This window comes from Gopherus flavomarginatus, chromosome 21, assembly GCF_025201925.1.
Source record: "Gopherus flavomarginatus isolate rGopFla2 chromosome 21, rGopFla2.mat.asm, whole genome shotgun sequence".
NCBI classification, from domain to species: Eukaryota; Metazoa; Chordata; order Testudines; family Testudinidae; genus Gopherus; species Gopherus flavomarginatus.
The window spans coordinates 6,327,007-6,354,210 of record NC_066637.1 but is presented as its reverse complement, the minus strand read 5'-3'; the positions used below and the strand labels follow the sequence as shown (position 1 = coordinate 6,354,210).

General features: G+C 40.5%; 2 protein-coding genes across 9 annotated transcripts in view; one reads left to right on the top strand and one right to left on the bottom strand.

Annotated features, from left to right (window-relative positions):
- CFAP74 (cilia and flagella associated protein 74) overlaps positions 1 to 27,204 on the bottom strand; it is a 96,183-nt gene that overhangs the window by 21,320 nt on the left and 47,659 nt on the right. For all 8 annotated transcript variants that reach the window (XM_050931626.1, XM_050931628.1, XM_050931629.1 and 5 more), the window contains 9 exons: positions 20,978 to 21,044; positions 20,366 to 20,455; positions 16,122 to 16,292; positions 14,579 to 14,756; positions 12,291 to 12,403; positions 10,282 to 10,404; positions 9,264 to 9,385; positions 5,558 to 5,686; positions 277 to 364 (listed from right to left, as the gene is read on the bottom strand). In XM_050931626.1, the coding sequence (XP_050787583.1) occupies positions 277 to 364; positions 5,558 to 5,686; positions 9,264 to 9,385; positions 10,282 to 10,404; positions 12,291 to 12,403; positions 14,579 to 14,756; positions 16,122 to 16,292; positions 20,366 to 20,455; positions 20,978 to 21,044 (1,081 nt within the window). The remainder of the gene's footprint in view (positions 1 to 276; positions 365 to 5,557; positions 5,687 to 9,263; positions 9,386 to 10,281; positions 10,405 to 12,290; positions 12,404 to 14,578; positions 14,757 to 16,121; positions 16,293 to 20,365; positions 20,456 to 20,977; positions 21,045 to 27,204) is intronic.
- CALML6 (calmodulin like 6) overlaps positions 1 to 27,204 on the top strand; it is a 208,329-nt gene that overhangs the window by 157,820 nt on the left and 23,305 nt on the right. The gene's annotated exons all lie outside the window — the stretch shown is intronic.

Genomic DNA, 27,204 nt, shown 5'->3' with positions numbered 1-27,204 from the left:
AGTAGTTGATTCCATGAGTAGCCCTATTGAGTTGATTTTTCAATTAGAATTATCAGTGAGAGGAAGGATTAGTACTTCATCAGTTGTCCTACTGATTTGATTCCAAAAGGATGGCTCACTGAGTAACTCACTGTCTGTAAGGTGTCAGAATCTGGCCCTGAAGCAGCATAGAATTGTTGTGATTTCCACACTCTCTGCAATTCGAGGCTGCTTAGACTGTGGAGCTCCTGTTAAAATTTAAATCTTCTACTACTTGCAATACACAATAGCACTAACCTTATCAGCAATCATTATTGTCATTGGAACTTCCAGAACCCTGGTTTCTGTGTCAAAATATTTTCCTGCATCTTCTGGGAGAGAGTGCCTGAAATAGAAAAATGCCAGTCTCTAGCTGAGGAGGAATAATTGGGTCTTCAGTGCCTATATTTTGAATCAAGTACAAGTCTAAGACAACTGAGTTTAGTTAAGATCCAAAAGGTATTTTCATCAATCCATTCTAATCCAGCAAAGCACTTGAATTCAAATAGACCACTTGGTGCTTACATGTTTCACTGGACTGGGGCCTAAATTAAAGTCTTTGTATGAATTTGAATATGCTGATGCTGAGGAAGAGCCTGGAGGGAGTTTCCAACCAAAAAATACAACAAATTAGGAGAATTTACCTCTGTCCAATAGACAGACAAGGTAGTTGTGTCACAGGTAGAGCAGACTTGTCCTAGATTTCATATAGGAAGATCATATCTCACTATGCAAGTAGGCGCTGTCCAAGCTATACATCAGCTTTTATGAGGATAATTAGCAATGTGGTGTTCACATTAATAGATCTGACTAAGGCCCAATTTTCCAAAGACAAGCTCCTTTAAAAAATCCCAGATTAGGAGCCTATGGGCATTATTACTCAATGGAACTTGCCATCCCCATCTCCAGAGGCACCTTTTGAAACTACCAGCTTTAAGTTCATATTTAGGCATTTGATTTTCAAAAGTAAGGAACACCCATCAGCTCCCAATTAATTCAATATTGTTCTAATCAAAATTGGTTATTGTTAAATATTTCAAACGGTTGAAAAGGCCATAAAACGCGGTTAATGTCTGTTTGAAACATGGGATAAAACACAACAGAAAAGGTTTAGTGCCTCAGTGATCATTCTTCATGGCTACTATCTTGTTTGCATTTAGCTAGGAAATGCAGGGAAAATTAGAACAAGCATAAAGACAAATCTTTCACTCAGACATGGGCCAAGGTTGATTCCAGAACCCAAAATTCCCCAAACTTCTAGCGTGCCTGGATGTAGGAGTAAATTCTCTGCTGGAATGGGAGCAATTTATTCCAGCAAATGAACCGTGCAAATGTTACCAGTCCAGGCTATTTCCTACTGTTTTATGTGTATTTAAATGTTATGCTGGAACTAAAAAGCTGGACATGAAAAGGATCTAGTTTGATAGGTGCATGAAATTCCCATGAATGCTAATGGGAGTTAGACCCATGCGGGTGTTTTGCCTGTATTACTAAAGGAGCTGATTATACAGCAGGGTTTTATTTACAGGCATTTTAGTAAAGTATTACCAAAACTGCCCTTTTATTTTTCTACTAGTAAAACCTTTATGGCTATAAATAGGAATTAAAACTTGCTTTGTAATCGGAATCTAAGCCTCCTGCATTCTGGCTGCAATCATGAGTACATGAGTAAACCAACCTGGGCAATCTGTTCTTGTTGACATTGATGTTAATTAATTACCAGTCCCTCTGAGTCAGTATCAATGGGATCACAACACAAGGGAAAGACATAAATAAAGACAGGCTGCAGAAGTGAAACAAACATGAAGACCAACAGCAGTTTGTCTGATTACATACCAGATTTGTTATTAACAGGGAATGTGTGGGCTTCAGTTTCTGAAACTTCTCACTTTCATACAGCCCAATTTCAGAGCTCTCAAGCCAAGTCAGTACAAAAGCTCTATTATTTTTAGATCTATGTGCCTATTTATAATACCTGGACCCTTAGAGCATTGGAGTGAATAGTTTCCCATTGTTAAGTCTCCACAGTGATACTACGTCTGCTACCAGCTCTTTAGATAGGTTTCCTCCACAAACACCACAGGTTGCATAACAGTGAGGCAAAAAGTCGTTTTTCACAAAGAAATGTTTAGGCCCCTGTTAACCAGCACGGCAACTGCATACCTACTCTTTAAAGGTAGTGTTGCTCATTCGTCTTCCTTCTTTAATTTGTGCCCCTTTCCTTCATTGATCCTATCCTTGCCAATTCAGGATTGCTCCCAACAATATATTCTTTAGTTTTCTGTCCAATTTAGTCTTTAAAGTCCCAAGCAATGGGCTTTCACCACTATCCTGGAGAGACTAGTGCACTGTCTAAAAGAACTTGTGGTCAGGAAGGATTTCCTGATATTCAACCTAAATTTTCTTTCACCACGTTATTCCTAGTTAAACATCCATGTAGCACATTAAATAATTCCTGTGCTTGTCCTCCCCCACCAATACTCACTGCTTGCAGAAACAAATAAGATTCAGCTCTTACTTTTTCCTGTTTACTTACACGCTTGCCTTTAAGAACACCAACCAACCAACCAAACCCCATGGTGGCAAATCTCGGAGACTTGGTCTACAGACTGGGCCTCACAGGGCTCATGCTATGGTGCTAAAACCAGCAGTGTATATGTTCCTGTTTGGGCTGGAGCTCAGGCTCTGAGATCCATTCCCCTCACCAGATTTCAGAGCCCAAGCAGCAGCCCCAGCAAGAATGTAGCGCAAACCTGAGTTTATACACCTACTGCCATGTTTTTGTTTTGTTTTTTACAGTGTAGACATTAGGCTGCCAGTGTCCATGGAATCTGTTCCAACTTTCAAGAAATCAAGAAGCAGAATACTTGGGGAATTCTGGCAGTTGGTAAATGAGAAATCTTGCTTTTAGATAGGCTGAAATCATGACTTTGTCGCAAGCAGGAGTACAGATACAGTACGTGTGCTATGACTATTGGGATGTGCACTGAAGACCGAGAGCTCCCCAAGTCCTACCAGCCATTCTGTCTGCACACTTATCATTCCTGCTCGACACATTTAAGGCTTAATTTAAAAAAAATCATCTATTCTCTTCTTTTCAGGAGACTGAGTTTGTAGTGCTAATCCAATGACGTATTTGTACAAATGTGTCACTAGCTCAGCATTATGTATCAAGCTTGTACCATAAAAATACCCACCTCCCATGCTGTACCATACAGATCAGTTTGAAAGAACTGAAGCAGCCTAGTACTTATTCCATGAGTCAGAACCACCTTAATTTCATCAAATCTTTTTTTTTTTGCTTTCCCATTTTTCAAATGCAGATTAACATTTTTAATCCATATTGTGCTTCTATCCATTCAGCAAATATAATATTTCACAGGATCTGATGTTTAGGAACTGGAAACTATCATCATAGTGATAACTGTTGTTGTAATGGGATAGAATTGGATATGTAGGAAGAATTGTAACATTTATATTTTCTTTGAAAATTATGCTGTTAAAAGCTTTGGGGTCTGATTTTAGAGCTGAGGGTCTAATTTTTGGAGAGGCTGAGGGCAAATGGGTGAAAATCTGACCCTACTGAAATCAGTGAGACTAGAATTTTTAACTCACAACTCCAGATAAAGTCAATGGGAAAGGCAGATGCTCAGCGCCAATGGAAATCAGACTTAAAAGTCTGATTCCACTCTCACGATCACTGCTGTAAATCTGGAGTAATTTAATGATGTAACTGGTTTTACAACAGATTCAAAGGAATGTGACAGCAGAATCAGAACCTAACCAATCAATTTACACTTGAACAGGAAATGACTCACTAAATTCTGTTTAAAAAGTGATTATAGCCATAGTCAGAGCATGGTCAGTAAAAGACCATGTAATCTAAATAGCCAAATGGATCTCTTGATTTATGTAGCTGTTCTCTTCTCTTTATATACATAGCCTCCTTGTGAAATGGTGGCAGAGAATCCTACTGGGATAAGGCTTTTGACATTTCTGAGAATAGAAGGTGGTATTATTTTAAATCTAGAAAAGAATCCCAAAATGAGAGATGAAAACCTTTTATAACCTCTTCGGGGATAGAGTGGGTATGCAGCAGCAGGTTTGGCTATTTTGCATTTGCTCTGTAGCCACTTGTTCAGGGGTTAACTAATTAGTTATGTTTGACTAGAAAGCACATCCATGAGACAGAGAAATACCTTTTCAGCCATGTGACACTGATGTGTGTGTCTCTGTTCTGAAAGAGTAGCTTCCCCCACAGTGACAGAATTAACCTACTAGGACTGCAACTGCTAAGATTTTCACACTGTTGCTGTCACCACAGGGAAAGTATTACCACATAGGAATCAAGTATCAGAGGGGTAGCCATGTTAGTCTGGATCTGTAAAAGCAGCAAAGAATCCTGTGGCACCCTGTAGACTAACAGACGTTTTGGAGCATGAGCTTTCATGGGTGAATACCCACTTCGTTGGATGCGTGTACTGGAAATTTCCAGGGGCAGGTATATATATGCAAGCAAGAAGCAAGCTAGAGATAACGAGGTTAGTTCAATCAGGGAGAATGAGGCCCTGTTCTAGCAGTTGAGGTGTGAAAACCAAGGGAGGAGAAACTGGTTTTTGTAGTTGGCAAGCCATTCACAGTCTTTGTTTAATCCTGAGCTGATGGTGTCAAATTTGCAGATGAACTGAAGCTCAGCAGTTTCCCTTTGAAGTCTGGTCCTGAAGTTTTTTTGCTGCAGTATGGCCACCTTAAGATCTGTTGTTGTGTGGCCAGGGAGGTTGAAGTGTTTTCCTACAGGTTTTTGTATATTGCCATTCCTAATATCTGATTTGTGTCCATTTATCCTTTTCCGTAGAGACTGTCCAGTTTGGCCGATGTACATAGCAGAGGGGCATTGCTGGCAGATCTTAAGGTGGCCATACTGCAGCAAAAAAACTTCAAGACCAGACTTCAAAGAGAAACTGCTGAGCTTCAGTTCATCTGCAAATTTGACACCATCAGCTCAGGATTAAACAAAGACTGTGAATGGCTTGCCAATTACAAAACCAGTTTCCCCTCCCTTGGTTTTCACACCTCACCTGCTAGAACAGGGCCTCATCCTCCCTGATTGAACTAACGTCGTTATCTCTAGCTTGCTTCTTGCTTGCAGATATATACCTGTCTCTGGAAATTTCCACTACATGCATCCGACGCAGTGGGTATTCACCCACGAAAGCTCATGTTCCAAAACGTCTGTTAGTCTATAAGGTGCCACAGGATTCTTTGCTGCACATAGGAATGTGATCCAAATCAATTTCCTCCTTGGACTTTGACATCTCAGAAGAATAGCGGAGGAGGAGGAGAGAAGGGGGAGAGTGCTTGAAAGAGCCAAGTTCAGTATAGCTATGCAATCACACTGAAATCAATAGTGTGAAGTCCAGCCATTGCAATCTGTGAGTGTAAGAGGAAAAAATTGACCTGCTCTGACTTTTCGCAAACAGGCTCTCTAAATTAATATCTTAAATACTGAACAGAAAGGTGATTAATACCATTCATTCACCTGGGCAGGAACTTCAGCTGCACACTGAAGGATGACTGGGCTTGAATGTAACCTGTTTTCGGAAGAAGCTCCATGTGGTTACTCAGTTCTTTGCATACTTCAAACTTCAAGCGTAGAGCAGCTTTTGCTCTGCAAACAGATCAGACAGACCTGAGTGGGTTTGTGCTGCCAGCTCAACAGCTACATTTTACTCAATGCTTTAGCTCCCTTTTCCCACTGCAGCTCAGTTTTGTATGTTGCACTTGGAAATATTCCAAGCTTTCTTTGCAAGTGAAGGAGAGTACGCTGGGCACATAGAATTGTTAAAGCAAAATCATACAGTTATGTTCTCTGTCAGGCTACAATGCTTCCAAATCTGGGTTTCTATACTTGAGTTCACCCTGCTTCAAAGCCAAAATGGTGCAGAATAAAAGCAGTCTGTACTTATCAGACATTTTTCCTTCCTGAATCGACAGCTCCAGAGACACATGGACTCTGTTCCAGGTGGAACCCATTCAGAAGTGAAGGGATAGTCTTGCTACAATGTTGGGCCTGTGCGTTGCTAGGCATGGGTGGGACCAAACAAATGTAAACAAGTATTAACCCCAATATTAACTCATGAGTCAAAGCCCAGCAATCCCTTGAGCCTGGATGCCCCTTTGTAACCCACACACCTTCTGGGTGTGGTCTTCTGTCCCATCTAGTGGCACTGAGACCACTTAGAGAGAGAGGGAGTTAAATGAGTCTGCTCTACAGCCTTAGCTAAGCCAGTTAGCTTTTAGCTCATGCAGTAGAGGCTCATGCACTAAGCTCCAGAAGTCCCTGGTTCCATCCCGCCCACCAACAACCGAGGTCTGTCAGCGTTACACCTGCAGCACTGCAAGGCAGAGATTGTCTCCTGTGTGAACGGGGGAATAAGAGAGGAATGAATCTGGAAGTGGTTGGTACATATGAATGAAAGCATCAAAATTAGCCATTTTTTAATTAGTTATGTGCTTTCTTCCCAGGGCTTTTCTAATGTTGTAGTTGATCAAATCAGTTAGACTGATGAGTTCTTTCTGCTTGTTTCTCATGCATTCTTCTGGATCAGTGGTGTGAGGTGCACTGTCTAGCAATGGACATCAGTAATAAATCCTTCCTCCAACACCACGTGCACAGAATCTTTAATAACCATGGAGGGTGGCAAGGGTCCAGGCTTCGTCTGAAAGATCTCCACACAGCAAACCAAATGGACTGAATGTGTCTGCTTCAGCATGCTGAAAGGCTGAGCTAACACTGCCAGGGTCTGAGTATATGGTACTAGGGTTTCAAACCTGATGCTTAAACACCACAGGTATTCTCTATTCTCTCTAGCACTGGAAGGCTAAGTAAAGCATCTGATCCTTCAAAACGCTGAGGACAGGCTGCACTGTACTGAGGACCCTAAACTCAATGTGAACTGGAAGGCTGAGCATCTTGTAGGACTTCTCCCCTTGGTTGGCCACATTTTGGCCTAAGCTGCTTGATAGCTTTCTAAAATAAGAACCTGGGATTTGCACTGGAAGAGTTAATCACTTTTAACTGATAAAAGTTATTCTGCCTCTGCATTTATAATCTTGTCCCTGGGAGTGGGTTATTTTAGACAAAGTAAATCTCTTACATAACTTGTGCTTGTCACATTTGTGAGCTGAATTTCTGAGATAACAGCTCTACTATTTCTCTCCAACTGTGAAGAATCTCTGCAGTGTCTAATTCTGGTAAGAAGTTTAGAATATGGGTCTTCTAACAGAAATAGTGTTTAAAAAAAACAACAAAAACCACCAATCCTATTAGCATGCATTTAAAAAGAATCTAAAATATGGGGATTGTTAAAATAGGAACACTCAGCATCTAGCAGCCAATAACTGCATTAGACAGAGAAAAACCAGCACATGGAAGTAAAGTAACAGAGTAGCTCCCATAACCATTCTCTAAAGGTAAGAGTCACTGCATAGATCTCTAGGAAACTAACAATCTGCAGCACTACCTTTACACTGCAATATGTTCTGACACCATGGGACAATGCACAGCTATTACAGTGATGAGGGCATATAAGTACCTGGACAAAAAATCAGGATCCTCTGAAATAAGGATTTGGTCCATCTATGTATTTACATGGGACCTAGCACCAGGGGCGGCTCCAGGCCCCAGCACGCCAAGCGCGTGCTTGGGGCGGCAAGCCGCGGGGGACGCTCTGCCGGCGCCGCGAGGGCGTTCTGCCGGACACCTGCGGGAGGTCCACCGAAGCCATGGGACCAGCGGACCTTCCGCAGGCAAACAGCCAGAGGCAGCGTGCCTGCCGTGCTTGGGACGGCAAAATCTCTAGAGCCGCCCCTGCCTAGCACCACAGCATCTGAGCATCTTCCAATCATTAATGAATGTACATTTGTGTGAGTTGGGGAAAATTTTATTATCCCCATTTTACAGATGGGGAACTAAAGCAAAAAAAGACTTGCCCAGCATCACACAGGAAGTCTGTTGGAGAGCTCTGACTAGAGCTCAGGTCTCCCAAGTTCCAGACCACTGCCTTAGCCACAAGATGTCATGCTTGTTATGTAAAGTATCTAGGAAACAAAGGTTATATCTACACCACAAAAAAAACCAAAACCCATGGCAGAGGGTCTCACAGCTTGGATCAACTGACTCAGGGTTGGGCTATGGGGCTAAAAGGAGCAGTGTAGACATTTTGGCCTGGGCTCTGAAACCCACCAAGGGGTTCTTGCTCCAGCCCAAGCAAAAATGTCTATACTGCTATTTTTTGTCCTGTACCCTAAGCCCAGTGAGTTAGTTGACCTGGGCTCTGAGACTTGCTGCCATGGATCATCATCATCTTTTTTTTTTTGCAGTGTAGATATTCCCAAAATACACCTAGAATGCTCCACAACAGCTCTGAACATTAATGACCCATGAATCACGCCAAGTGCATACTATATAGAGGTACTATAGTATCTGTTTGACGGTATGCTTGACCTCCATGGAGGCTGCCCTATAGATCTTCTGAGGCAGAACTGGCCTGAGGCTGGCTTCTAGTTTTGACATTGATTTTAACTACAGGGGAAAGCCAGAGGAAGAATAACAATGCAAAATACAAGGCACTTTGTAGGTTATCCCAGGCTGACTAAATGTATTTGTGTATAATGAAATAATAAGCTTAACATTCTTCGCTCTCTAAAATATATAGTGCTGGCAAAAGATGCTGAGTGTCTGCCTTAGAGACTGAAGTCTTCCATCCAGGTACAACACATGCAGCACCTGTGCGAGTTTCTCCCACTAACCAACCAATGTGCTTCGATCCTGAAATGAAGTGACTAGCTCTTTAAATGATGGGGTAATTCAGTCTTCATGTCTGCTGAGTGCTTGGCTTCTCTGCCAACATAGCCAATATGGGACCCATTTAGTGGTATTTGTGGTTATGGTTATGTGCCTACCTGAATGAAGATGATCGAAAAACAAACGGATGGTAATGGAGAAAGACTTTCATCTATTCAAGCTAGTACCAAGAAAATTTTGAAGGCCTAATTAGGTGTTATGAGGCTTTTATTAAAACAAAAATTATTACAATACTACTGGTCACTATATTAGTGTAGTTCACTGTCTATTAGTATGATGCTTTGATTTTTTTCTCCTTCTCAGACAAGTCATTCCTTTATGATCTCCCTATTTAGTTATTTTAATTAGCCAATCATGAATGTATTATGGGATAGCTTACCTGCTTCGAATAATGATACAGTCTTGATAGAGCCGGTCGTACATACAGATCTTTAGATCAACATTCGGATTGAGCACCCAAACCGGAACATCAACAGAGACTCCAATGACAGAAAAGTGTAGCTATATATTTGAATATACAGATCAATAATAGTTACTACTTTTCAGAGGCCACTGAAAATTGCTAACTAATCAGGATAAAGGGAAACTAGGTTTGTGCTGATAAACAGCAGAATCATATATCCTATTATTAATATTAAAGACAATTTAAGTAAACACAATGAAGAAAATGTCCTTTATAAATTAAAATGTGACAGCTTTCACTTACCAGTATAAAACACAAATGATAGTAGTTTTTGTCCAAACATTATAGAAGGCATACGTGAGTGTCATACTGGCTAATATTTTAAGCTTTTTCTTAAAATATAAGATTTTTTTTTAAATTTAGCACTACAAGTTTAATAACCCTGGAGACTGCAGTATGTTTGTGGGATAAACAGTTATATAATGGTCAGCACAGTGCAAGCTGCTCCCACAGTGACACCTCCCCCCACAAATGGACTCAGCCCAGTCCTACTGGGAATACTCCTTCCTTCCGAAGAAGTGTATCCACAAACTCATGAGGGTCTGGACTACTCCTCTGCAGCTCTCTTTGTGAAGCTGCTGCTTTGCGATTTTGGGGAGAGCCAGGTTTGGGGCAGACAGCCTCCTGCTAAGTCTAGATTTTCTGCCAAACTACTAAGATCAACACCACGGCAGTGTGTGGCCTGAAATAAAAGTGTAGCATTAAAATACGTTGTTGTGGTAATTAGAGTTGTCACCTGTCCCAGTTATCATGCATTCTATGGGCGGTTTCACTTTCCTTTCTCAGGATGACTATAAACTTATTTTTCTCTAACCTCTCCCACAGCTTCAACCCCACCTCCCAACCCCTTGTAGTTCTTGTTACACACAGAAGGATGTCAAACTTGCTTTTCTTCAGTGTGTTGGATCAGACCCTAGCACTTAGAAACACTCACAGGTTTGCAGTTTGGGTTGTCAAATGCAATCTCAAATTCTGCATGTACATCCCCAGGGACAGAGGGGGTAAAAATAATCTGAAGTTTGATTGAGCTGAAGGGTCCAATTTCACCTTCTGTAACCTAAACATGATACAAAAAAAGTGTTACTAACTTTCATTTAAAATCTGGCTGTATTATTCTATTCTATGTAGGACCTTATGCTGTGCTCATCATGGTAGTATCTGAGCCTGTACTGAATTACTGGACCTTTGTACATATTGATATAATATATCAATATAAATGTTATATTGATCTATACAGTTACATAGTTCTGCCCATTGTCAGACTGAATACACTATGCTGGACACAGTAGAAAAGTGTATCAATAATACCTTAAAGAGCCTGATCCTTCAAAAAACTGAATACCTCATCTGAGTTACGGAGTACCTTCAATTTCCAGAGGGTGCTCAGCATCTTGCAGAAAAGTTGCTCAGCTATGGCCTCTAAGTGTGACACCTGAGTTATGTGTTTTGCCATCTCCTCTGATGGAAGGAGGGTAGAATACTCACTGTTTGGGCTTGCGTACAAGTGATACATGAAGCAGTGCTTTTTTGTGCTATCACTCAAGGGCCTGTTCCTCCTCCCACTGAATTCAACAGTAGCAGGCTCAACAGCCTCTCCTACTCCCCTCCACAAGGGGAGCAGCAGAAGCCAACAGAAGCTTCCAGGACATGTGGAGATCTGCTCCAAAGCAGCAACACCAGTTACTGCTGAGAGTGCAGGGATAAATCAGGGCCTCTCTCTGAGTGGATTCAGAGGCAGCTGCCAAGGGCCCCTTGGCCTGTCTTTCCCCCATCTCACATAGGATGCATCAGCAGTTGAGAGGAGCCTAGGTAGCCTCCTGCTATCATATTCACTCTAATCTGAAACCTTGTCTCTGGCCAGAGATTATCCATCTATCTAATCTTATCTATCTATCTGGGTGAATTTCGCTCCCCCCAATCTTTCTAGACTGCAAGCTCTTTAAGGCAGGCATTGTGTCTTGCTAAGGCTGTGCAAGGCCTAGAGTATTTTGAGTGCTACTACAATGTAATTAATAATAATAAAAGCAGCAAACTATGGCCTGATTTCAGCGAAAGCATGAGACTTTACATCCCATACAGTTGTGGGAATGTTTGCAAATTCCATGAAATAATGGTGAATCTATGAAAGGGGATGAAATTCAATGAAAATTCCCCAGTTTGACTACAATATGCTTTGGTTTAATTTTTACATAAAACATATATTTTTAAAAGGCAAAGAAGACACAGAGTAGCTGAACCCAAGACTGAAATGGTGCCAAGTATAAAATAGGTATAAACTCTTTCCTGACAGCTGGCTATGGTACATTTTAAGCAGAAAAAGGCAGTGTAAGATAGGTCAAACTGCAGAGTACCAATACAGTAGAACCTCAGTTATGAACACCTCGAGAATTATGATGTTCGTAACTCTGAACAAAATGTTATGGTGGTTCTTTCAAAAGTTTACAGTTGAACATTGACTTAATACAACTCTGAAACTACTATGCAGAAGAAAAGTACTCCTTTCAACCATCTTAATTTAAATGATACGCCAGCCCAGACAGTGGGTATCCTTCCTTTGTCAAAATTTTTTTATAATTTCCCCTTTACTTTTTTTATTAGTTTATGTTTAACACAGTACTGTACTTTGCAGTATTTGCTTTCCCCCCCCATTTCTGCTGCCTGATTGCGTACTTCTGGTTCCGAATGAGGGGTGTGGTTGACTGGTCAGTTCTTAACTCTGGTATTCATAACTCTGAGAGTCTACTGTACAAATAAAATGCCTAAAATAAAACCATACTAACTGTGATGTGATATGATGAAACCTTATGGGTTTGTCAGTCCTCACACTGAAGCCAACACAAGTTTTGCTTGAGTAAAGAATGCAGGATTTGGTTCATGGTCAGTTTCCCTTGCTCAAGAATTGGACTAGCTGAATGCATGCACATATCTCAGTAAATATGTTACCTTGCCCAGTGTAATTTCAATGGGTTCTTCTTCAGGCGGTGGTTCTGCTGGGCTTTGTGCATTTTCTGCCTCTAGATCTGCCTCGGTGATTAATGCATCTTGACTAAGTTGTTCTAAAAGACAAACCGGATGTTGGGCCTGGGTAACTAACTCTGTGTTGAAAGCATCAGAGCCCATGTTCCTTGAGTTTGGGGGACTAATGCAAGGTCCATATCTTCTCTCAGGCTTTTGAGGAGGGGATGTATGGGGGATCTAGAGAATGATTTCTGTTCATATGAATGATCATGAGAGAAGAAGGTACAATTAAATTGTTAAAGACATACTGTAAAATGTTCAGAATGCAGCAAGACCTGTAGTTATTCTTAACTCATCCTCCTGTGAGAGTGAGTTCATAGTCCAGAGTTTCCTCTAGTCATGTGAAAGCTCTGTCTTCCCCGCTTATGAACCTCCCACTACTGAGTGAGTTTCATTGGTCTAGTAGAATGTAGCTGTGATAGGTGGCCAGGGTCATCCCAGAGGGAGCTGGGACCAATCCCATGAAGGGCCCCAAATAACAGAAAGCTTGAATTGGGATACTTCTGTCCTAAGTGCAGGACTCTGCACTTGTTCTTCTTGAACTTCAACAGATTTCTTTTGGCCCAACCTCCAATTTGTCTAGGTCCCTCTGTATCCTAACCCTACTCTCCAGAATATCTACCTCTCCCCCCAGTTTAGTGTCATCCATGAACTTGCTGAGGGTGCAATCCATCCCATTATCCAGATCATGAATGAAGATACTGAACAAAACCGGGCCCAGGGCTGACCCCAGGGCACTCTGCTTGATACCAAATGCCAACTAGACATCGAGCCGTGATCACTACCCGCTGAATCCGACAATCTAGCCAGCTTTCTATCCACCTTATAGTCCATTCATCCAATCCATACTTCTTTAACTTGCTGGCAAGAATACTGTGGGAGACCATATCAAAAGCTTTGCTAAAATCAAAATATATCACAGCCACTGCTTTCCCCATATCCACAGAGCCAGTTATCTCATCATAGAAGGCAATCAGGTTGGTCAGGCATGACTTGCCCTTGGTGAATCAATACTGACTGTTCCTGATCATCTTCCTCTCCTCCAAGTGTTTCAAAATGGATTCCTTGAGGACCTGCTCCATGATTTTTCCAGGGATTGAGGCTAGGCTGACTCGTCTGTAGTCCCCCGGATTCTCTTTCTTCCCTTAATAATGAATACTTTAGATTGATTGTAGCACCTACCCTCCTACAGGATTCCAAAGTGCCTCAAACTATATTCATATTGCACCAAATAAAAGTTCTGGAGTAGGGGCAGTAACCAGCTGCTGACTGCATATGTAACACCAACAGACCCTGGTCATCGACAGGCAGGATCGAATCTGGGACCTCTGGAGCTAAATGCATGAGCTAAAAGCCATATGGTTGTTTAGTTAAGGTGGTAGAGTAGACTCATTAATCTCTCTCTCTCAGTGCCACTACATGGGACAGAACACCACACCCAGGAGGTGTGAGAGTTACACATACTTGTTCATAACTGGGGGAAGAGATATTGTATGTTGTAGAGAGAACACCATAATTGTAACAAAACAATCTAAAGAACTGTTACTGAATCTTTTAGGTTCAAAACACAAAATCCATATTTTAATTAAAAAAAGAGAAATCTTTAAATGATTTTAACAGTCTCTTTTGATCAGAATGACTGGGAACACTTAGCTTCTTCAATATCTGTATTAATGGATGTAAGACCCCCCCCCCCAAAATCTTATAAAGCACAAAATGAAGATTAAAAGATGAAAGGAAAAATGTCTGAGGAGGTTCATCTGTATGTCACTTTGTTCCTAAAATTATAGGTTGTAAAAATAAACTTGTCATGTGGTTCTATTGTGAAAGGTGGGTGTTCAGTTGATGAGACAAGAACAATGATAACAATTTTGTAGTCTCTGCAGGAAAATCCAGTTGGATTTTTTGTTTTTATCTGAGGTTAGTAGTTGATAAGGAGTGAGATTGGGGAAATTCTCTGCTGCTTTTAGCATATGCAGTGGTGCTAGTGCATTATTTTTAGTGATTTTTTTGTGTGGTGCCTAGATGCCTTTCTGTTGGGACAGCATACAAACAAAAACATGTATTACTACTGGCATGGTCATCGTTTCATTTATTGAGCAGGTTTGCTAAGCATCTTAGCTTCAATCTCTTATGTGAACCAATGAAACTGTTAGGAGAATGTTTAGCATCAGAAATTGCAGAAGGTCAATTTTCTAAAACCATAGTCTTACCTACATGGCTGCTGCCCAGGTTGTTTTCCGTCTTCTGGCTCTCACCCATCATGCAAGTCTGCCTAACTTCTTCAATATGGACAGGAGAAACTTGTTCCTTGTTTTCATATATAGATGATTCCACAGGACTGCTGCTAGCTTTCTCTTCAGAGGTGATGCCATCCAAAGCTGGAATAACCTAATTAGATGATTTATAGAAAAGATTTTAAAACACAAAACATAATTGCACCTAGCTCCAATTCCATCTGCCACTTTTCGAAAGGAAGTAGCCTTATTATCTAACTACATTCTGTATTGTGCGTGGAGAAAATGCACTGTGCGTCCCATACAAAGTGCACACTTTTTTATACTACAGTTTTATTGGTGGTAGGACGCAATTATTGCTCTTCAGAAATGGAATTTATATAGTGAGCACAATTCACTAGAACACTGAGTGACTGTGTTCAGAAAAATGACTCAGGAAAATTGACATTTCGTATTGGTTCTCAAGGACTTCATAACAAATTTCCTAAAACACACAAGTAAACAGGTGCTTTTCTTTAACTGCCAAAGCTGAAAATTCAGCCTTGGATCAGAGTCAAGCAAGCATAGCTTGATTTCTCTTTTAGTGAGAAGTGAGACTTGTTACCAGTGATAAAAACTCTGCATTTGAAACTGGGCAAGTCTGCTGATGATGCATAGCCAGAATAGAATCCATATTATTTGTTAAGGTGTTCTGGGTTTGCACTGTTAATTGGAATAAAGAGTGATAAAACTTTTGTTTTAGGTAGCAAAGAAAGTGGACGTGAAAGAGAATATAGACAAGGAGTTGTGAATTCAGAACGTGTAATTTCTAAATAGTCAATTTCCTTTATATGAATAACATTTTTATATGATAGAATTAGAGTTGAAACGACAGTGAAGAGTCAGCTCAGCAGTTTTATTGTACATTATGTTTGGTCTCTCTTATAACAGGTCTATCGCTTTCTTAAAAATTAAAAAAGAGATTAATTTTGAAACACCTTGGAGCCAATCAAACTCTAATATATAAAAAGAAGAAGCTAAAGATTGGGTTGATTTAAAAAAAAATCAGATGAAATATCCTCAAATGGTCCCATTAATTTACTGTGGGACTTAAAAAATATATATGTATATATAACAATATTGTTAATCAAGACAGCAGTTACAGAGCATGATTTGATTGATGGTATGATTTTTTAAAAACCGCATTGGAGGAAAAAAACCAGATTCGCTGGAAATGCCACCCTGGAATCAACTAATTATCTCAGCTTTCATTTTTTTTTAAAAAAGTAAGCTTCTAACTTTGTGGCTGCAGAGGAAAGCATGAAAATGTGACCTGTGTATACCCAAAATGCTCAGAAAACCCAAAATGTATTTTTTTTTAATTTTACAATTTTAAAACTAATTCCATGATATTTTGGGAGGCCCAGACTCTATTTTTGAATGCTTGCAGTTGGAAATGTTCCGTAACTGTTTTTAAAATCTAACAAGCTCTACTGGTTGGAGTGTCTAAATCAGTCCGATGAAATGCCCTTGGACCCACCATTCTTTCGAGGGAATATTTCGCTGTTGTGCACGTGCCATTGTCACCCACTGACGTCTGAAGTTTAAATCTTGTTCCCAAAGCGCCACGGTTTGTTAGGATGATCGTCCGTGAAATTGTCTCCCCCACCACGTGAGTGCCAAAGTCAATGAGCTCTTTATCTAGTGCCAGCTGTAAGGAAAAAAACCATAATTACTGCTGTCCTAGATAGTAAGTAATGTCAATTAAATCAACATCTACCATTTTGAGCATAAGACTTTAAAGTCCTTATTACCTCTTCAAAGACCATGTCAAATAATGACACAAATTATGGGCACTCTTCTGTCTTTTGTGTAGAAGCCAACCCATCTGAACAACGAAGTCATATTAAAGTGAACAACTGTCCTTTCACTCCATTAAATGATGCTGGAAACAGTTGGCCAGATTCTGCGATTAGTTACATCATTGCATAAACCTTTGGTAACTCCTGTTAAATCAAGGGAGTTATTCTGTATTTAAACATTGGTTTGCAGGGCAGAATTTGGCCCCATTGTTCTTTTTAGATCACAATTATGTGGACTTATCTTGCTAGTACCATTCTGGAAAAGAAGAGCGTCCAATGTGTTGTATTGATTGGCAATCAATTTGTGACACATTCTAGCTTGCTAGGTCCAAAACAGCTTTAACCTTACAGTGACTCATTAGTAGAGGTGGAAATTTCATTAATCTTGTAATTAAGTTTATGGAAGAGGCATGTGAAATAGTTTCAAGCATCAAGTGGCTGAAGAGAATGAGTCTTTCTTTTGTAAAACTTTATCCTTCAAACTGCTAGCAGACCACAGTGGGCTGAATTTCCACAAACTTTTAAAGCATACAGAATGTTTCTTTATACAATATACACTTCAATTTGTAAAATTTTAAAGTTGCTGTAGTTCAGAACTTTCCCCTCTCCCCATCTTTCTTTAAAGTTTCCACTAACTCTTTGCCAGAGAAAGTGGTGTTTCGTTTGAAAGGGATGGCAACTTTAACTGAAGCAAAGACATAGGCAAGTTGCTTTGGTTGACAAGGACTCTAGTAACGTGAAATAGAGAATGTATATAACTGCACTGGCCCGGAAAATCATTGAATCCATGATAGCAGAGAACTGGCCATCTGCTCTTTCAAATCCATATACACAACTCAAAGGCTTTACGATCACTTAGATATTTTCTTATGAGTTTGCTGTGGAGCTAAATTTCACATTTAGTAGCAAATAGATATTAGAGCAGCTGATTTATTAGGCAATTTATTTACTGGCAATTTGCTGCCAAGTCTTGGGTGAATTTTTGAATCAGGCACTACGGTGATATTTAATACCAGTATCCGGGGCTGGAGCACTCATGGAAAAAATAGTGGGTGTTGTGCACCTACTAGCATCCCCCTCAAATCAGCTCCTCCTCCTCCCTTCCAGTGCCTCCCACCCACCATCAGCTGTTCAGTGGCATGCAGGAGGTGCTGGGGGAGGGGGAGGGGGAGGGGCAAGGGTGGAGTAGGCTTGGGGGAAGGGGAGGACTGTGCTGGGGTGGAGCAAGAAGAGGTGTGAGTTTGGACGAAGGGATGGAGTGGAGGCGGGGCTTGGGATGGAGCAGGGGTCAAGCACCCCCCAGGCAACTCATAAAGACAGCATCTATGGTCATGGCAATGGGAAATCAACAAAAAGTTGCTCATTTCAAGGGTTGACTTTTTTTACCTTGACATGTAGGGAACAGAGATGATTAGAAGCACCTTTCGTTGAAGAAAAATGATGGGCTTAGTTCGTTTGTACAAATCAAGGTTCCCTAAGCAGATAGTCTGTTCCACAGTATTATGCATAAATTGCTCAACATAGTGGATTGGATCCCCCAGGTGACAGTTTTTCCTTCTGACAGTCTGTCAAATCCCTAGTTTGCTGGCTCTCTTAGAGTGTGGGCAACACTCATGTTTGTTGTCTTTAGGCCCTACCCCAGTAAATCATTTAAGTATATGCTCCACTTTAAGTATCAAGTAATCATACTGAAGTCAAAATGACTTCTCATGTGTTTAAATTTAAGCACATGCTTAAGTGGTTTAATAGATTGGGGATTTCCTGAATAATACACGGAATTTCCTTTGACAGTTTCTATTTTCTTATTTTTCCTCTTCTGTGTATTTGATTATTTTTGCTTTGTTTCACTATCTATCTATGAGTAAAACTTGCTGTCTGCTGAGCTCTCAATGTGCAATGCAATAAAGAACAACAATGCTAAAAATTCCAAGCTAGAGCAAAACACATTTTTTTGATTGAAAGTTTTTTCAGCAAAAAATACAGATTCAAAAACATGGAAACATTTTGCAAATTCACACTGTTTTTGCCTAATATTTTAAGTCAAGAAAAAAATCTTTAAAAAAAAAATCCCCCTCAAATCAAAGCATTTCATTTTGATATTTTCAAAATTAAATGTTTACATTTTTTGATTCAAAATAATTTTTCAATTTAGAATGTCCTTTAATTTTATTTTTCAAATTAAACTTTAAAAAAATGTTCAACCAAAATGAAACATTTTGTTCAACCTGAAATGAATTTTTTTCAACTCTTTGATTCATGGAAAATGTTTGAAAATTTTCATTTTTGGTTTGATCTGACACAACTTTAAATTAATTAATTTTATTTATTTATTTTTAGACTTGCCAATGAACTAAAAAATCTATAATTTGCCTAGTTCTACTCCAGGATAGCTCTCCTGTGTCTAAATCCTTTTTATACCTGTTTGTGCTGCTAGTAGGACTACTAGTAATACTCCAAATTTTCTATTTGCTAGCCTGATTCCTTAGTGACTGCTATATTGGAAAAATCATCCTGCACACCCATTTCCATCCAGTGTCTAGATTTTAGTGTCACTCTGTAGGCACATATTGTTTTTCCCCATCTCCTTTGGTCTCTGATGTAATCTTGTGACTGATATATCTTCACATATCTGATAAAGAAGTTTCAAAAGACTGGTTGCTCTGACAAAGTACATTCTTCAAAGTAGTCCATGAGAAATCAAATGCCCCCACTTAAGAAAAACTAGCACCTCCTGTGAAAATACTGTGTGTTATGGCTTAAATATAATAGCTGTATATTCCTCATTTGAAACCAGTTTAAAAATTCTCTAAAGGCTGATACTTTCCATAAGGAGAGATGATTTATAAATTTTATTATGATTAGATGGAGGGATCTAAAGATGTTATGATTTTTTTTATCTATATGGAAAGCTAAGCTGATGAACAACTTCCCTGAGACACAGGCTAGATTTTCTAAGAAACATAAGGAAGTAAGGTACGCAACTTCTATTTGTGACTTTGAACATCATTCCCCACTTTCCTGTCATCTTGTGCCACAATTTTTTAAACATAACTCCCAACTGGTTTCCAATGGAAGTTCAGGTCACGGTTCATGGTGAGCTGTATACGTTAACGTGATTTTGTAAATGTCTCAGTGAAACCCTCAACATTTGTGTGTAAGGTAGCATGTCTTCTCATACAATAAGTTATGTTCACCTCCAATAAAATATGAAATACATTTTGTAATGTTACGTTCAAAATAAAATGAGAAGGAAAAGTAACGGGTGTTGGCTACATATACCATGCATTTATCAACTTTTCCCATGTTAATTAGAGGACCCAAATGATAAAGCCTTAACTATAATTTTAACAGATTTTACCTATAAGCACATGAGTACCTTGTAAGGTCCTTGGGAGCAGAACATATGTTTGTTCTGTGTCTGTACAGCCCCTAGTGCAATGGGATCCTTGTGCATGACTAGGGGATCTAGGCACTTCTGTATTGCACATATTAATAAATCACAGTAGTAAGAGTCCCACTGACTCCAGTTTGAGTACTCACATGCTTAAAGATAAGCACACACATAAATCTCTGCAGAGTTTGGGACCTGAGACCTTAAACAGCATTTCCTGTTTAACTAAAAATATAACAATGCATCTCCTAGGCAGAAATGTTGAACATTGTTTACTAACATGCTTACAAAGAACCTTACAAGCTATAAATAAATCTTTATGAAATATGCTGATAGTAGTGCTGTACTTCCATAGAAGAATCTATTCAGGAATGAATCATTATGGCAAGAGAGTACTTTAGACAGAGAGGAATAAGAAAGTGAAAAGTGTATACATTTCTAAGTATTCTCACTAATATTTTATATTAATTTTGGTCTTACACTGGACTCTCTCATCCAAAGTATTTAAAATTTAAAAAAAAATTGACTTACAACACATCTCTTGGTCGTACATTTCAGTGGAATGGAAAAGGAACCATTCTGAGCCAAAAATGTGACTTTTCCTTCAAGAACTTCATTTATCTAAACAAAATAATTTTAAAAAATTAAGGATGCATCAAAACAGATGAACTTTTTCAGATAGCTAAAGATTTAATACTTAATCAACTTATAAATTACAGTATAAAAGAAATAAATACATTCTTAAGGTTAGATATGATAACAAATTTTAGTATGTCTAGGTTTCTATGTAACTGCAATTTTTTTTATTTTTTTTTATTTATTTTTTTTTTTTTTGCTAATTACTAACTTATTTCAGGAAGGTAACATCCAACATGTTTTCAGCCTGACAATACATGCTACAGATATACTTAATGCTTGAAGTTGTAATAAAATATTGTACTAGAAAATGCCAGTGTGTGGTGTGCAAATATTTAAATTAGAATATTATTTTTAAGGTTGTAATTATCTTTGTTTCCTTTCTAACAATAAACAAAATTGGACTAATGATACTATTATCAAATTAGGTGGGTGGATAACGCTATTATTCACATCATCCTGTAACTAACATATTTGTATTATAATTGCTGAATAAAGTGCACTTACCATTGGTTTAAATGTTACCACCACTTCACATGACATTCCAGCAGACATCTGGCCAGGTGGATCAAACCTGTGCAGATCAGAAATATATGAGTTAGATTTATATTTCAAAATCCGGCTCCCAGAATTCACAGGAAAATTACATATTTTTACTTGGTTGAATTTATTACATACAAGTCAGAAAGAGTGACAGGCCAGTGAAAGGCTGTGCAAACATTGAGAAATAATAAATAATCACACTTTTTACTTATATAGAGCTTTTCATTGGAAAATCTCAAAATGCTTTAAAAAGGTGAACGTTATCGTGCCTATTTTACAGATGGGGAAACTGAGGCATTGAGGGGTGAAGTGACTAGCACAAGATCACATAAAGTGTCAATAGCAGTGTCAAGAATAGAACCTAAATCTTTTGACTTCAGTCCCCTGATTTAGCTACTAGGACACAGCTTCTCTCAATATCTACATGTCTGTTGAGCATCCTGCCCTGTAATACCTCTGCTAATCAAGTTCCAGAGCAAGGAAAAAAGACAGAAATTAAAAACAATCATGCAGTTGCAAGCTCACTATACAATATTACACTATATGTTGTCTGTTGCAAATTGTACAGACAGCAACATTTATATCTTATCCTCTGAGTAGAAGTTGCCAGTCATTTCAAATTGTGCCATATTTTATGGTCTTTGTGATGTGAACAAAAAGTCCACCAGGGACTTCAGTGAGACCATTAAACTTCTTTTCAACTGTGACTGAAACAGGATTTGAGACAAGAAATCTAGGTGCTGCATTCTAAATACTGCTATTGAGTCACATCTGAGGGTCTGTTCTGGCTACATGGCAGAGAAGATGGAAACTAAGCAAATGAAATAACTGCATATTATTAGCCAGAGGAATTCCCAGGCAAGCTAGAGTATCTTGGAACTGTTAGAAACACACCTTAAATCATAAGAAAAACTAATCTTATTAAAGGAGCATTTAAAAACAATCCTCCTCCAATCGCACTTGGAAAAAGGGAACACCATTCAAGGTTCTGGGCTTGAAAGATGCTTACAGTCTGGAGAATGTTTGCTAGACTAATCTTCACTCTTAGCAAGGACTCTCAACCACAAAAGTAGCCTAAATTTAGCCAGTGCAGCCTGGAAATGGCAAAGATGATGAGCTTTCATCTGGAGAGTAATCAACATCAAGGTCTGAGCATCTGCAATGTTTACTAGTGACAAAGAATCCTGTGGCACCTTATAGACTAACAGACATATTGGAGCATAAGCTTTTGTGGGTGAATACCCACTTCGTCAGATGCATGTACTACTTCACCATATTACATACATTCATTCACACTATATATCTCCTTATACCCGTAAACACGTCTGCATTATTGCAGTTCCTGTGTGTATGTGATGGAGGGAGAGTAGTGTGGACAGCTATGGAGTCCTTTATGGAAAATTCCTTCAGGATAGAAATTGGGATCCTTTCAAACGGGGGTTTTGAATGGTCCTATAGAACTTAATAGATAATTCTATCCCTGCTATAGAATTCTACAGAATGTCTCTCTTTAAGACTGTTACATTCTAGAGTCTTTTAGAGTAATAGCTAAGGAACCATGTTGGTTACATCCATATTGAGTTCTACAGCCCTTTCCCATACAGGTGGCTACATGGGGGTTTGAGTCTGCTCCTATTTGAGTCAATGAAAAACTCTCATTAATTTGGTCAGTGCAGGATCAAGTCCAGGATGACTTCAGAGCTACCCTTTGTGTGCTGAGCTCCGGGGCAGCCTACTCTGTGGGAACATGTAGAGGGGTGAGGACTCTCAGTTGGTGGATCAGGGATCTGTGAACTCCTTGGATTAACTGGCCCTTAGATCTGCACATGAAGGAGCAGCTACTGTCTGAGGCAGTTTGACCTGGCAATAGCTAGAAGTAGCCGTGAGGGAGACACTCCATGCTGCCGTGGGCCATGTGTGCATGCATACAACCCATATAGTGGGAACACACATTCTAGTTATAAATGGGTTTGTTTTGAACTTGCTTATTGACTGATGACTCCTATGTGCAGTGCAGTATGTTCATTAGCATGAGAATATAGTTGTCCTTTGGTGGAAATACTCTATCACTAGTATTATTTTTAAAACACAAAGTATATAACTACCTGCCTTATGAAAAAATTCTAACAGTGCAAGAAAATCCACGTGTGACTCTCTTAAGGGAAGGTAGGTAAGTCAGATATTAAGACAGCTTTGATTTGTAATTTCTGAATGCTTGGCAAAATTGGTTGGAGTAATAAATTGTCAATGTATGGCTTTCTACCTGAGATAAGGTAAAGCATTACACAGCCTTATATGTACAAATCTGATCTGTGCTGTACATGCAATTAGCATATTATCTTATACAGTCTTATTGGAAAAAAGATATATAGATAAAATTTCTAGCTAGCTACTTGGTAAATGTAAAGGGAAAGAGTATAATTTAGTTTTTGAAACCTAAATTAATTCAGACATTTTTCCATGCAGTTTCACAAAAACTGCATTAATGTACTTTGCTCTCAGTACCTGAAGCTTAATTTGTAATTGGAAGGTACTTTGACAAACCTATTATACCAAGGTAAGATTTAGGATTTTTAGCAAGTTGTAATTTATATTTCAATCACATATTAGGGATGTTGAATTAAATATGCAATTCAATGAACATGCTAAATGAAGACAAAATTAACCAATCCTCAAGAACATCCAAAGATCTGTAAGAAAATGGCTTTCCTAATCCATAAAAAAGTGTATTCATTTTAATTAAGAAGTCTTAATAGTTAAAATCATTGGTTCAAATTTTAAATCAATGTACAGTAGACTCCAAAACTGGCATAAAGTTAGACGCCTATTCAGAAAACCACTTAAGCATGTTTAAAACGAAGCATGTGCTTTCTGGAACTGGGGTCAGATTTGCATCTTTTTCTCCGTGAGTCTGTGACTAAATTGTTCAGCGATCAATCTCTTCCCCTTTAACAATGCATGTGACAATATTCAAGATACTATAATAGCTTAAACTAGTCAATAGAGTCAAATATCCTATTTCTAATTCAAAATGTGTTAAATTAAAACTGCAAAGGGCCATGAAAGGCTGCACTGAGAAGGATATTTGAAAGCAAGAGATAAAATTTAACAAGAGCTTCTACAGCGATTGAATTCATAACTTGTAGCTCTCAAAGAGGTTGTGCTCAGTCAGTAACTGTATCTTGTTCATATTCCAATACACTGTTGTAGGAACTGAAAGCGTGGGGCTTGGTTTAGACTTTAAGGTCAGAAGGGACCATCATGATCAGCTAGTTTGACCTCCTGCACAACACAGGCCACAGAATCTCACCCACCCACTCCTGTAATAAACCCCTAATCTATATCTGAGCAATCAAAGTCCTCAAATCGTGGTTTAAAGACTTCAAGGTGCAGAGAATCTTCCAGCAAGTGACCTGTGCCCCATGCTGCAGAGGAAGGCAAAAAAAACCCAGGGCCTCTGCCAGTCTGCCCTGGAGGAAAATTCCTTCCTGCCCCCAAATATGATGATCATCTAAACCAGGCCTGCACAACTCGTAAAGCGGCGAGGTCCACATTAATCCAAAGAAAACAGCTGAGGGCCGAAACCTCCCAGGCCTGCAGAAACACCCCAGCCCTGCGGAAACAAACCCTTCTTCCGCAGTGCCACCCCACCAAAACAGCTGTGGGCCAAAAAGGAAGGTTGAGGGTGGGGAGGTGATACTTTATTTTAAATCAACCGGGGGCTCCCAGCTGAAGAGGTGGCTGGGAGCCCTCAGGGTCAAATTAAAGGGCCCGGGGCTCCGGTGGCTGGGGGAACCCAGCAGGACCGGCTCTAGGTTTTTTGCTGCCCCAAGAAAAAAAAAATTGGCTGCCCCCCGTCCTAGCCCTGGGGTCCCCCCTGTTCACCCTGCTGCCCCAGTCCTGGGCTCTCCCCCCACCAACCCACACCTCCTGCTGCCCCAGCTCTGGGCTTCCCCCTTTCCTCTCCACCAGTGCCCTCCCCAACCCCGCTGCTGCCCCAGCCCTGGGCTCCCCCCCACCAGTGCCCCCTCCAACACCTCCTGCCGCCCCAGCCCTGGGTCACTGGTAACGCTCCCAGGGCGGGTCATTCAGCAGGAATTTTGGATGTGCACAAAACACAGTCAGGATTGGTTCCCATATGGTTAGAGAGCTGCAGTAAAGTGGAACAATTTTCAGCTTGTGTGATTGGAGGATATCTAGATGCATATTATAAGACTGTCCTCCATAAATGAGGAAAAGTTGAGGTGCCTTTATTATTCTTTTGTTCCACTCTTTCTTTCTATGAGGAATTTGCCAATGCAATATCACTGTCTTCCTTTTAAACAAACAAAAAGGCAATGGCTGTTAAAAATAGCAATTCCAGTCCTAATAAGCATTTCTTGCTCAATTTTATCCTACTTTTTCTACAGCAAGTTACAGTGGATCAGTACATTTGATTTGGGAGAAATGAAGTACCAGCTGCCCAAACTGAGCTTGAGCACTCCTGAATTTTGAGGTGTTCAAATGTGGAAGGCAGGTGCTGGGGGGGAGTCCTGTGGGCTCTGCAGGGGAGCATGGCAGCAACGTGTCTGGAGCTGTATGGAGCCAGACATGCTGGTCTGAGTGGCATGGTAAGGGGGCTGGGGGTTGGAGAAGGGGTAGGGGGTTCCGGGGGGCAGTCAGGGGACAGGCAGCAGTTGGATAGGCATGGGAGTCCCAGGGGTTTATCAGGGAACAGGTAGGGGGTGGGGTCCTGGGGGAAAGTTGGGGGGAGGTCTCAGGAGGGGGCAGTTGGGGACAAGGAGAAGGGAGGCTTAGATAGGGGCTGGGGTCTCAGGAGGGGGAAATCGGGGGACAAGGAGCAGTGGCATTTAGATAGAGGGTGGGGTCCTGGGGGGCAGTTAGGGGCAGGGGTCCCGGGAGAGGAGTATCAGGGGACAAGGACCAGCGGTGTTAGATAGGGGATGGGGGTCCTGGGGATCAATTGGGGCAGCGGTCTGGGGAGGGGGAAATCAGTGGCCACGGGCCGGGATTCAAAGGGCTCTGGGCTGCCCACAGCCGCGGGGAGCCCTGAGCCCTTTAAATCCCAGCCGCGGCTGGAAATCTCTGCGGGCAGCCCAGAGCCCTTTGATTCACGGCCGTAGCTGAGAGTTAAAGGGCTCTGGGCTCCCCACGGCTACGGGCAGCGCAGAGCCCTTTGATTTCCTGCCACAGCAGGGATTCAAAGGGCTCTGGGCTTCCTGCAGAGTGCCGTGTGCCGGGGATTTAGAATCCCCCCCGCAGGCCGCACAGTGAGGCTCCGCGGGCTGTATGCAGCCCGCGGGCCGTATGTTGTGCAGGCCGGAGCTAAACCCTGAGCATGTGGGTAAGACTCACCAGCCAGACACCCAGGAAATAATTCTCTGTAGTAACTCAGATCCCATCCCATCACAGCCTATTGGGCATATTTACTGCAAATAATGAAAGATCAATTAACTGCCAAAATTAGGCTATCCCATCATACCATCCCCTCCATAAATTTATCAAGCTTAGTCTTGAAGCCAGACATGTCTTTTGCCTCCACTGCTCCCCTTGGAAGGCTGTTCCAGAACTTCACTCCTATGATGGTTAGAAACCTTCATCTAATTTCAGGTCTAAACTTCCTGATGGCCAGTTTATATCCATTTTGTTCTTGTACCCATGTTGGTACAGAGCTTAAATAATTCCTCTCCCTCCCTGGTATTTATCTCTCTGATATATTTATAGAGAGCAACTGTATCTCCCCTCAGCTTTCTTTTGGTTAGGCTAAACAAGCCAAACTCTTTGAGTCTCCTTTCATAAGACAGGTTTTCCATTCCTCGGATCATCCTAGTAGCCCTTCTCTGTACCTGTTCCAGTTTGAATTCATCCTTCTTAAACATGGGAGACCAGAACTGCACACAATATTCCAGATGATGTCTTACCAGGTTACTAAAACCTTCTTATCTCTACTGGCAATACCTCACCTGATGCTTTCCAAGATCACATTAGCTTTTATCACCGCCATATCACATTGGCAGCTCATAGTCATCCTGTGATCAACCAATACTCAGAGTTCCTTCTCCTCCTGTGTTACTTCCAACTGATGAGTCCCCAGCTTATAACAAAGATTCTTGTTGTTAATCCCTAAATGCATGACCTTGCACTTTTCACTATTAAATTTCACCCTATTACTATTACTCCAGTTTACAAGG